The sequence below is a fragment of the Trichoderma citrinoviride genome, assembly GCF_003025115.1.
Source record: "Trichoderma citrinoviride strain TUCIM 6016 unplaced genomic scaffold BBK36scaffold_17, whole genome shotgun sequence".
NCBI lineage: Eukaryota > Fungi > Ascomycota > Sordariomycetes > Hypocreales > Hypocreaceae > Trichoderma > Trichoderma citrinoviride.
The window spans coordinates 34,670-46,415 of NW_020194725.1; the positions used below are offsets into that span (position 1 = coordinate 34,670).

Below are 11,746 nucleotides of genomic sequence, written 5' to 3' on the forward strand. Positions count from 1 at the left end.
GTACGAAGCAAGAGGCGGAGAGGGGGGCTTGTCGTATGGCTTGGGGGGGGAGATTAAATGTACTTGAGACACACGGCCAACTCATCAGTCAATGTCTCTTTTCTCATGAGCCAGTTTTGGCAAAGACAGGCAGCATTCAGCACTCATTGTCTCAAACCGGACGGGAGGAGATACTAATACCTTTACTACTAGTAGTACACTCTCCTCTGTTGAAGGTCATGAAGTTGCCGCAGTGTATCTACGAGGTTTTTCCTTGGACAGGGCTGTCGAATAACAAACACCCCGCAGAGTTATTCATGCCCTGGATTTCAAAACTAGATTGGTAGTCATTACAATTGAATAGTTCACGCATGATATGATGTTGAAAGGAAAAAGCAATGTATTATATTCTTCCCCTACTTACTTGTATGACTGTCCACACATACACTATTTGTACCATCCAACAACATCCTTTCCCTGCAGGTTTCATAGACTTTTTCTCAGCCTGCATCCCATCTTTTGCATCTCACCCTTTTCATTTACATGAAACATGTGAGAACAGGAACCCCTCTCCCCTTCTCTCTTCAAAATTGGTACTATGTAGTAGTAGTAGTAGTAGTCAATCTGTATTTCAAGGTGGTGTGATCTATTTGCCCCCCTCTCCGCCCCCCTCCATCTTGAAGAAGCAGAGCTGGGATTGCAAATAGTACTACTACCACTACGGGTTACTATCCCCCTGTTTCCCCGTCAACACGACTACATTCCCGTACCTTGTCAAAGTTGACTCTTAGTCTTTGACAAATTGCGAAGTAGTACTTCTGTCAAAAGCATTGTAGTACTTCATACTTTCGATTCGATCGATGCCATGCAGGGGCCATTGACATCAATGTTCATATACACACGCATACAACGCCCATCCCCCGCAAAGCTCGCAATTTCTAGCCCTCCCCAACTTAACAAGCCAGTATAGCAGTACGGAATTGACCAACCTGCAAAGTGATGAAACAACTCAGGTACACCAAACGAGTTCCCCTCAACACTCGTCCTCACGGTTATGCGGGATAGCGACCTTGCAGATATTCACGTATACTACCTACTACCAGTCCCCAAAAACGGGGGGAATGACAGGTTGAATCCTGTCATGTTAACTTCCAATCCTTCTGTTTTTTTCTTTTTTTTTCTCCGTATGTGCGTGTATGCGAGTGTCCCAATTCCTTCCACTGCCCCCCATTTCAGCGGCTACCAAGTGATACAGACTCAGAATCTAGTATAAATCAAGTCATGCATAAGAACGACACGAGCTGAAGACAAAACCACCGCACGCCCAACAAATCAACAAGAGGCAAAGCAAAAAAAAAATAAAATAAAAATAAAAATAAAAATAAAAATAAAAAACAGCTTAAAAAGGGGGAGAAAGGCAGATACAGCTTCTCAAGGATATTAATGCAATACATATACATAAGATAGTTACACAAACAATGCTGCAAGCGCCTCCAACAGTTGTTCTCTATTCCCATGCTTTCTCGTTCTTTTCTTTTCCCCTTTGTTTTCCTCTGAAATTGATGCTCCCCTTGGGCAATTAGCAGGCTCACTTCTGTTTTGTGTCCGTGGCAACTTTCTGGTGTCGGGTTGCGAACGTAGCAAATGTTACCCAAAAGCGTGCGCCTTTGCATATATACTACCCTAGGTAGTACGCGCAGTAGTACGGTAGTAAGGAGTCTGCATTGACATCTCCGTGGCCTAGCTACCTTTGTACCGCATGACATTGGCTCCTCTTTGGTCAGGAGAGGCGTGGATGGCTTCATGCGCCAACTGGGTTCAGCATTCTACCAATATGCCGGCCTCAGTCCTGCAAAGTTGGACATTACGGCTGTTGCCTCTCCATCGCCTTCCTTCTTTCGTTGTCCGCTCAACTATTGGCCGAATTAGCATTCTCGTCTCCTAACGAGACCAGGGGAAAGGGGAGAACATACCTCCAGCTGAACGCCTCTGTGAATGTGGACAAGCCAGTCCACGTAGCTCTTGGCCTCGTTGTTGCGATCCTCCACCAACATCCGCGCAAACTCGTACTCTGCCCCGTCAATCCCCTGCCGCGCCAGCTGTATCGTCATGCCCTTGGATCCCCTCATGCTCTTCAGAAACTCGATAATGTTGCGGACCTGCGCGCTGAGGTGGGTCTCCAGCACCGGCAGCGTGGACGTGTACGCATCCAGCCCCTTGAGCGAGTCGTGACCCTCGCCAAACAGGTCGGTGATCAAGTTGGGCGACGTCTGCGCGTGGAACCACAGCAAGCACTGCTGTCCGTTATCCACCAGGTAGACGCCACCCGGCTCGACCCGTGAAAAGGACGTCCGGACCGAGGGGGGCATCTTGAGGTGGCCGGTTTCGGGGTCGGCGAAGCCCTCTTCGGGCTGGAGGTTGTGCAGAGCAATCATCCGGGGGTACAGATACAAACTGAGCTCCAAGGGGCCCATGCTACGGACCATGCGCAGTTCATGCACTCTCCGATCCGAGTTCTCGATGCCGCCCTTGAACGCTCTGCATTTCAGCATACCCAGCATGTACATGCAGAACTCCTTCAGCCTTTCCGGCATGACCAGCTGGCTCGGCGGGAACTGGTTCGCAGAATGCTTCTTGTAGTAGGCCATTATGTCGATTGTCCGCTCCGTCAGCCAATTCCGCACGTCCTGGAGATTGGCCGATGTCATGGCGAGCTTGGTGCTGGCTTCCTTTGCAAAGATACCCACCACCGCGTCTTGGTCGACAAACTTGAGAACCTGCCGAATGGCCAGCTCCTTGGTGTTGGACTCCTTGGAGGTGTCGCTGACACTGGCAATCACGTTGGAGCACCGCACACGTCGCTGTCCCGACGCGGTCGTGTACAGGAGAGCCGTCTGGAAGTGGGCGTCCAGCTTGGGATCCAGTTTGCCATCGTGGCTGAATGACACGCCGAGCGCCTTGTCCGCATCAATGACGCCAATCTCCAGGTCAGCACCAAAGGTGTGCTGGACAAAGTTGCCGTGGTACGCCGCCACCTGCAGCCCGGTCGAGCAGCGGACCTTCATCAGCGCCTGGAAGCCTGTTTCCCTCGTGATGGCGTGCGTAATCTCCATTGACAGCCGGGCGCCGTCTCGCGGAGCGATGAAGTTGGGGTAGTAAAACGTCTCTCCACCAGTCGTGGCGGCGACATGGCCTATCGTCGCAATGTCCAGGTAGCCGCCGGACGGCGCAGCAAGGAAGAAGTCGACACCAATTCCGGACGAAGCCATCTTCTCGGATACCTTCTTCCACGCAGGGTGTTCCGTCGTATACAGCTTCTTATCCAGCTCGCCACCGGGATGGTTGCCGTCGTCGCGCATGAACAATCTGCCAGGGCCCCAGGTCGGCAAGGTCGAGCACGAGCACACGACTTTACCTCCTGTTGCTTCTAGCGCAGCCACGGCGGCGTTGAGCGTAGCGAGCAGAGCGGGCTCGGGGTTTTTGATGGTGGAGAACATCTCGGGGAGGCGGGTAAGGAGAGAGGTGATGATGGCCTTTGACTCGTACGGGTCGACAAAGAGGCCCTCGCCGAGAGGGAGGAATGGGTCCTCCAGGTCGGGCATGATCATCATGTGCGCTTGATCCAGATGAGGCTGTTTTATTGTCAGCGGGCGAACCTCACTTTGAATTCTGGTTGGTCATGAAACTCACGTTGATGTTGTAAAAGTGAATGTCCTTGTCGTACGTGATGAATCCAACCTTGGCTCCCTTGGGTATCCTTCGCTTCGGCTCGCCGTCCTCTTCCTTTTCGTCGTCATTGCCTCCGTACAGGGCCGCGAGGATGCCCTCGCAGAATGTCTCCATGAAGCCCTTGTTGTAGGATTCCTGCGTGACGTCGATGACAAAGAGCCAGCGGAGGCCGACGGGCTCTCTGGTCCAGTACTCCTTGGGCACAACGAATTCGACGGTGCCGCGGTGAAGCTCCGGCCGCTGGTCCCGATCCAGGCGCACTCCCTGGGGGCTGACGGCGCAGAAGTACTCGGGCGGCGTTTCGTTGGGGTAAGAGCAGAGGTTGCACACGAACTTGTTGCCGCCCGATCGGAACATCATGAAGGGATTGATATAAGCCCGGCATCTTCGACAACGAGGCGGGCCGGCGTCGCCAAAGTCGAGAACGGGAATCTCCGCCTCTCCCGCCTGGAGAGGGGCCAGAGGCTGGATGAGCATGCCCAGGGGCAGGCCCGTCGCATGGAGGCCCTCGGCTGTGGTTGGGATGTTATTGAGGGTGAGTCGGGTGAATTTGGGAGAGGCATTGCCTTGGTCAAAGGCAACAAACGAAACCGTCGCGGGAGGGGGGACGTGGCGCTCAAATGTCGGATAGACGTTCTTGAAAAAGTACTCCTGGATCGCGTCCCTCGAGGCCGGTATGCTGGGCATGTCGTCTGGCGACACCTGGCTGGGGCCTGCCGAGCCTATTGACGTCGCAGCATCGGGAGAGCCGAACCTGGATGCGAACTCGGCCGGCGACACAGGGGCCGAGGGGGTGAAGGGGGAGGTTGGCGCCGGGAACTGGCCCGGATTGGCCATGTGAGGCGTGCCCATGGGGCTGGCCAGAGGGCTTGCAAACTGCCCTCCCAGCGCCGGGATGCCCTGCGGGTTGTTGACGTTGAGGAACTGCTCGGCGGGCGTCCCCGGTGGCAGGCCATTGAAGGCCTGTGACGAGCCCGTCGGCTCCACGCTGTGGTACGCGTGCCTGTCCTTCTTCTTCTTCCTTGCGGCAGCGCCTCCCGCATCCGCACCCAGGCTCATCCCGCCAAACTGCGCGGCAAGGCCAGCATCCTGCGGCGGCATTGGAGACCCGGGGAAGCTCTGGCCCTGCGGCGGCATTGGGGATCCGGGGTAGCTCTGGCCCTGCGGCGGGCCGTAGCCGGGCGTCGACGGAGGCGGCATTGCCATGGGAGGAGCTTGGTGGCCTCCATGGTATGGGGGAGCGCCGTAAGGAGAGCCGGGGGGGACATAGGGCGAGGATGGGGGCTGGAACTGGGGAGCAGCCGGAGCGGAGGTCTTGTTGGGATCGTTGGGGTCGAGGACCTCGCCGTGGCCCAGGGCGTGATACTGGGTGTAGTCCATTGGAGATTCGGGTCGGTGCGAAGAGGCTTTCGGAGGAGGAGACGACGAACAGGGATCGAGTGGGCGAGATCAGACGACTGGTTGAAGCTGACAATGAGGGGTCTCTTTTGCAGCAGCAGGCATAAACGAAGACGGGAAAGGAAACAGAAAACAGGGTCAGCGACTGGTCGGGATGGACATGCTCAGCGCCGCTTCCATGATCCGGGGCAAAGCTGCAGAGACGCGCCAGAACAACGGGGGAGACAAGATGTGAAGCTGTCAAGGGCCTGTTGCTGTGCCTCGGTGGCCTTTTCGCGGCGCTTCGACTTTCCACAATCGTGGCTTCAGAAGCCGTCGATGCGCACTTGGCCATGATTGGCTTAGCCTGGTTTTCGAGCTATCGACATGCTTATCGGGACTTTTATCGTGGCAGTTGTTGACACGGCATCCCCACATGTATCTATGCGGTACTGAACGTTCTACCGGGCTCCTTGGCTGCACGTGCACGGTCACATGCAGAGAGCATCCAGCCATTCCGTGTAAGTCGAAAGATGGGGACAGTCAGGCGAGAGGGTCTGTATATGGGATATAAGACCTGAAAAAGGAGGAGGCTCAAGCTGAAGGCACGCACAGGCTGCGGGCCTCCAGCCGCCGCGAATGGACGCCATGGAGAAGATGTTTGGCAGAGAACTGTTCTGCCTCTGCTAGAGATGCACACGTTTTTCATAGACATGTCGGGGCCAACCGGCTGCCAGTTGGGTCATGTCGCATGATAAGCGCATACAGGGCCTTATCCAATAAACTCTTTCCTCCTTTTTCAACCCATCTCTGCTCGTGTCTCGTCTGTTCTTCTCCCTTTTGAAAATCAATAAAAAACTATTCCGATGAAGAAGGATTGAAGTGCAGACCCCTCACTTCTCAGGCACTCTAGTGATCGGATTGGCGTGCCTTGCTTCGCTCGGGGGAAGCGCCACGGTCATCAGGCATGACACGGGTCGGGCATTTTCTGAGTTGTCATTCGATAACAGGCACAGCACCAGGCCACTCTCGATGGCTCACATGAAACAGAAATGACAGGTGTCTGCATGAAATCGACTGCTGGCACGCATTTTGCAGTTACTACTACTACTAGTAATCTGTACAAGCCCTGCTGCCGCCACTGCTTACTGCTGCATGATGAATTGTAGAATGCAAGCGGTCGCTGGTGAGCGCGTCAGCACATTGGGCTGCACGGCGTGTAAGACCAGACTGTAACAGAGTCAATGCGAAGGCTGCACGAGTGCCTAGAAGTCCGGTATTGAAGAGGGTTTGAGATAGATGGATGTCGCTCTCGAACGAGTCGTCTGGGTTGGGCACGGTCGATAAAGATGGTTGGGCGCGTGTCGGTATTATTGTTGTGGTTGAGTCGAAGTGCGGGGGCAGGAGAGGTGATGACGGCGGCGCGCCCAGCAAGGAATTGTCGCAGAATAGGGCAGACAACGGCTATTCCAGCAGAAGAAGAAGAGACTCGGATGAAATAATAGGAAATTGCCATGAAAAACAAGTGAAAACAAGGTTGTATCGATATTCGTTGCTTAAAGCTCATCCAGACCGCCGTGTGGTCATTAGGCGGTCCTGCACAAGATGACATGACGGCTGCAACGATCCGAGCCACGAGCCGCGAGGAAAGGACAGCAGAGGGCCGTTCGAACCCGGGCAGGATGGAGGAAACGTGCAATCTGCGCGAGCTATGCTCTGTCGCAGTTCGGTAAAGGAAACAGGGCCAGAAACAGCGGGAGTTTGAGCTCCGAGAGTGGCGACGGTGAGACGATGACAGATGGCCGGTCGCATGACCATCCGCCACTCCGGCAGCGGGCAGTCTTGGAATCAAGATAACTCACCGCAGCGACGAGCTAAAACAATAAAGTTGGTTGCAGTCAATTCGCAAGTCATTCGCCTTGCGACTGATGTCAATAAGATTGCCATTTTAATGGTGGTTGCGAAGCGAGGTGGCTGAGAAGCGTTGCGACGGCGATGTCTGGATAGCTTCACGGGCTTGGTCGTGGGCACCAAGCGCGACACCTCGCTCAAGGACGAAAAAAAGTGACTTTGGCTGCGAACACGGATAATGGCATCAAGACGCAGCGGCGCCCAAGCAAAAACAGGCTCGGCGAAAAGCCCGAGAAACAGAGATTCAAACACATACATTCACAGCACCGCGAACGGGGGTCGCTGCCGCGCAATTCACAATGCGACGACGACCATGGGCGAGCAACGACGGCCTCGACCATCGAAAGCGCACCACGTAAACGCTGGCGATGACCCGCCGTCCAGCAGCGCGCCTCTTACAACCATGACCGCTACGGCCGCATGAGATCTGACGTCAAACATCGCATGGCGGCAAAAGGCACAAGACACGAAGCAGAAGCTCGAAAAAAATGACTCACTGTCGCGGCGGGAAAGGGGGAGGGCGAGAGAGGGCGAGAGGAGAGGAGAGCAGAGCTGGACAGGAATCTGGCATTCGAAAGTCGGGGGGAGCGGTCGAGGCAGCCAGATCAGAGGTCGAGGTACACGGCAGACGAGGTGATGTTGGCGCTGGCCAATCAGAAAATTGGTCACGAGGCAAGGGATTATTTTCGCAGCCGAACTGGCGTCGATTTTTACTTTGCTGCGTTGAGTGGACGCACGACAAGGGCCGGTGGGGCCCGGGCTAGCGTGGCAGCGGCGGAGGTACCGGTACTTGCACGCTGGACGTGCATGGCATGGGCTGGGCAGCGCAAGGTACCGGGCTGCTGTACAGTAAGGTAAGGTAGCGGGGAGGGGGGGCGCTTCTGGTGCGTCTTCTTTTTGTTCTGTAGTGTGGGCTGGCCTTGTGTCGTGTTGGGGGTCTGCTGTTTTTGTTGTCCAGTCTCTCTGACTTGTCTGCCTGCCTGCTGCAGAGCATGATTGGGCTTCAATCAACGGGATAGGGTACAACACTTGACATTTTGGAGAGATTGTCCTCTTATTTCTCTGAATGCATCAACTGTCAATATAGAGTACACATTCGAAATGATCAACCAGTTGAACAAACACAGAAAATGCGACAAAACATCGCCCGACCACCGATTACGTGGTGGTATAGGGTGGGCGACGACATCAGCTCGAACACCAGATGAAGCAGAAACAGAAGACAAGACAAAACGCATTGAGTGGCGGCGCCTCGGCTTTCCGCAGATTTGGGCTGGCCGCAGGATCGCTTCCCGGCCGGGGAGAAAGAGGGGCTTGTACCGGTACGCGCGCAAGGTGTGGTGACGGCGCCGGTCTGGCACGTCTGGCCACTGGAAAGCCACCCTCGAGGGCGCTAGCGGGCGGGTGCGGCAGACAATGTCGGTGCGAAGCATCAGGTTGGATGCCCTGCACGCACACGCACACGCACAGAGTACAGGGTACATGCCCCGACAACACAGACCACCCTCCAGCAGCCGCTAGCGGTCCAGGGGACGGAACCGCTGGAGCTCAGCGCTGGACCCCTCGAGCTCTGCTTGCTCTCATGGATGGATAGGACAAGCTCTGCTCTGCTCTGCCCAGCTCTCTGCTGCACTTACTGATTGCGGCGCTGCCCCCGCCCCGTATATAAACAAGCCCCATCGCCCTCCCACGCGCCCGACCTGTGCCTCGCCTCTGCTCTCGATCCCTCATCGCTGCTCTGCCAAATCGTCGCCCGTCTCCGTTCTCGCGCATACTCGTCGCTCCTCTGCCGCCTCTTTCAATCACGTTTGAACACGTTCGCAACTCCGTCGCCATGCCTCCCAAGAAGACCGAAGGCGCTGCCCCCAAGGCCAAGTCCGGCGCTGCCCACGCCAGCTACCAGGTTCGTCTCTCTACCTGCTCTGCCTTTTGCCGGCACGCTTGAATGCGTTATCACCGGCTGCGTGATTGGAGGCGTGCTAATGCGAGGCCAACTGCAGGACATGATTACGGATGCCATTGTCAATGTATGTGGGCAGCCCTCTGTGGCACCAGCGCATCTGTTTGCGCTCGCTCAATTTCCGCTTTCTCCCCCCCTCCCTTCTCCCTCACTGCTGTCCTCTTCACTCTCTCACTGCGACCCTTTTTCCCACGGCCCGTCCCTCTTCCCTCTCCCTTCCCCTCTTCTCCCACCGCCAATCTCATTTCAATCATCACGCCATTCTACGTCGCGTAGCGTCCCGCTTTGTCTTTCCCGACTGTGCAAGCAGGCATATGATTGAGTGTAAACTGACTTGCTCCGTTTTTCCTTTCGCTACCAACAGCTCAAGGATCGCAATGGTTCCAGGTAAGCGTTTCGGCCCAGGCAAGCCCAACCATTGGGCAGCGCAGTACAAGTAGCTAACATGGCCCCCAATAGCCGTCAGTCTCTGAAGAAGTATGTCAAGGCCAACAACACCTTGAACGTGTCGGACAACATGTTCGACTCTCTCTTCAACAAGGCCCTCAAGGCCGGTGTTGAGAAGGGCATCTTCGCCCAGCCCAAGGGCCCCTCCGGCGGCACCAAGCTGGCCAAGAAGAAGCCCGAGCCCAAGAAGCCCGCCGCTCCCAAGAAGGAGAAGGACGCCACTGCTAAGAAGGCCACCACCACCAAGAAGGCCGCCGCCCCCAAGAAGGCTGCCAAGGAGGGTGAGAAGAAGGAAAAGAAGGAGAAGAAGGAGGGTGCCGCTACCACCACCAAGAAGGCTGCTGCCCCCAAGAAGGCTGCTGCTCCCAAGAAGGAGAAGGCCGCTGCCACCAAGGTATGTATTTCCCGCTCACGCTGAGAATCGCCCTTTTGCTTTTATGGCTCTCAACCCTAACTCCTCTCCCCTTGTTCAGCCCGAAAAGTCTGAGACCGCTCTGACCAAGACCAAGACCGGCCGTGTTGCCAAGGCCACAAAGCCCGCTGCCACTAAGAAGGCTGCGCCAAAGAAGGCCGCTGCCCCCAAGAAGGAGAAGGCCGCTGCCGCGCCCGCGGCCGCTGCTGCTACCGCCAAGGCGTAAACTCGACCTCGCTGGGGCGTGAGCAAAAGCAGCTTTTTCTTTCAACTTTTTGTATCCTTGACGAAATGTGGCACGGCGTTTTTGGGGTTGCAAATTATCACTACGGGTCGGGCAAAGGAGAGCCTGGGTAGGCTCGGGACTGTTTGATTGCTGTTTTGGCAGTGCGCAGGAATGATGTTTGTTTTGATACGACGCGCACTACTCGGACGCGCTGGGCACTGCATTATCGCACTATATATGTGACTTTCCTGGAATGAGTCTCCCGGTGGGGGGGGCGGATCACTTATTGTTTTCTAATGACTACCGCCTGTCAGTGTCCTGCTCTGCTGTAAGAGTTTTTTTGCGCAAAATCGGGGTCTCTGGTGGGTGATTGTCGACAAGAGCAAAAAAACAACAAAAAAGCGGGAGGGTGCCTGGTGGAGTTTGCGTGCGCGGCTCGTTTCTGTTTGCTCAGGAGAGGTATGGATACGGTGTAAATGGTATGTTGAAAGAATAGACTTGTACATTTATTATCACTCGTTTGATCCAGAGCTTTGATTGAATTTGCTGGTGCAAGTGAAAGTTTTTTGATGTGAATCTGGCTTGCAACTGATCTTGATAAAGCGTGGTTTGAACAGCATGGCTCTTGATGATAACGAGGCGCTTCGTTATCCTGCGTGTGTGTCTCATTCGAGTGCAGGCAATTATACGTAGAATGGCGTATTTATATGACGTAGACACAGAGTTCCTTTGCCTTTTATTGATCAACACACATGCTTGACATCGCAGTTTGCTCTCATGAGACAAAAAATGAGGAAATGCCGCTCATTCTCATCTCATTCATTCTCTTCACTCACCGTCTTGTCCGACATCTTTCCCTTTCATGTCTCGACTCACCACAAAACCCACAACCTTGCTGTACAAGAGGCGCTAACCCCGTTGCGACGTCAATGTCGTTCCCCCAAGTGGCGGGCGCTCAGCCTCGTCTGGTTGGTTGGTCACCATGACGTTGTCGCAAGGGTTTCCGGGGAGGGATTTGAGGCTTTGCAAGTACATGTACTTGCGTCTGCCGCTGGGCATACAGCGCTGCGCTGGTGCTGTGTACATGCCACGGCCGCCACAGACCTGTTCCACCCCCCAGCTCGCGGCGTCTTACCGTCCACGAAGCTGGAGCTATTTCCAGTTACTATAGTACCTTGGCCGGGAGCTGTCGTGTTCCTGCGGCTGGCTGCCACGTAGACGCAGCAACAGCGTGGGCGTGCAGTGGTGTTGAGTACGATGTCAAACGTACCATCAATGGTATTATATGGTGCTTCTATATCAGCTTGAGCTTGGCTGCTGTATAACCCTCAGTTGGTTTTGCTATGCCATCTTCACATCACCATCGCCCTTCCGCCTTGTAGCCTCTATGACGCACTCAACCCAACCTCAGTGATTCTGCTCCTCTTATTTCCCTTTCTCCTGCTGGGTCACCAGACTGTGCGGCCCCGTCAGCGAATCTTCGTCAGCGCATCCCGCCATCGCCGGCCGTCTGGCAACTGCTGTATTACCACGAGTACAGCTAGGTACTATCAGAGGAACACCCGCGGTACCTGCCGACGACGGATGCCTGGCCCGTGCACGGCCCCCGAGGCACCTCTGCCATGTTGGCAGGGCTGCGATGGGGCGGTACATGCCCGCCGTGGCTGTCAAGTGCCTGCGAGTGCTCTGCGCGGACGCCCCGGGC

The 11,746-nt window shown here is 55.3% G+C and overlaps 2 protein-coding genes across 2 annotated transcripts; one reads left to right on the forward strand and one right to left on the reverse strand.

The window, feature by feature from the left end:
* Window positions 1-1,443: 1,443 nt before the first annotated feature.
* Window positions 1,444-5,459, reverse strand: BBK36DRAFT_1136534 (hypothetical protein). The gene is made up of 8 exons (XM_024893013.1): window positions 5,355-5,459; window positions 5,151-5,318; window positions 4,869-5,109; window positions 3,670-4,832; window positions 1,953-3,611; window positions 1,782-1,892; window positions 1,623-1,647; window positions 1,444-1,465 (listed from the first exon to the last, which is right to left on the reverse strand). Exons 3-6 carry the CDS (start codon window positions 5,086-5,088, stop codon window positions 1,806-1,808), a joined length of 3,129 nt encoding a protein of 1,042 aa, XP_024745628.1. The 5' UTR covers window positions 5,089-5,109; window positions 5,151-5,318; window positions 5,355-5,459; the 3' UTR covers window positions 1,444-1,465; window positions 1,623-1,647; window positions 1,782-1,805.
* Window positions 5,460-8,652: 3,193 nt separating this feature from the next.
* Window positions 8,653-9,821, forward strand: BBK36DRAFT_1133756 (hypothetical protein; the record flags this gene model as incomplete). Its single annotated transcript, XM_024892114.1, has 4 exons — window positions 8,653-8,899; window positions 8,997-9,023; window positions 9,321-9,343; window positions 9,416-9,821. Exons 1-4 carry the CDS (start codon window positions 8,831-8,833, stop codon window positions 9,819-9,821), a joined length of 525 nt encoding a protein of 174 aa, XP_024745629.1. The 5' UTR covers window positions 8,653-8,830.
* Between the last annotated feature and the right edge of the window lie 1,925 nt (window positions 9,822-11,746).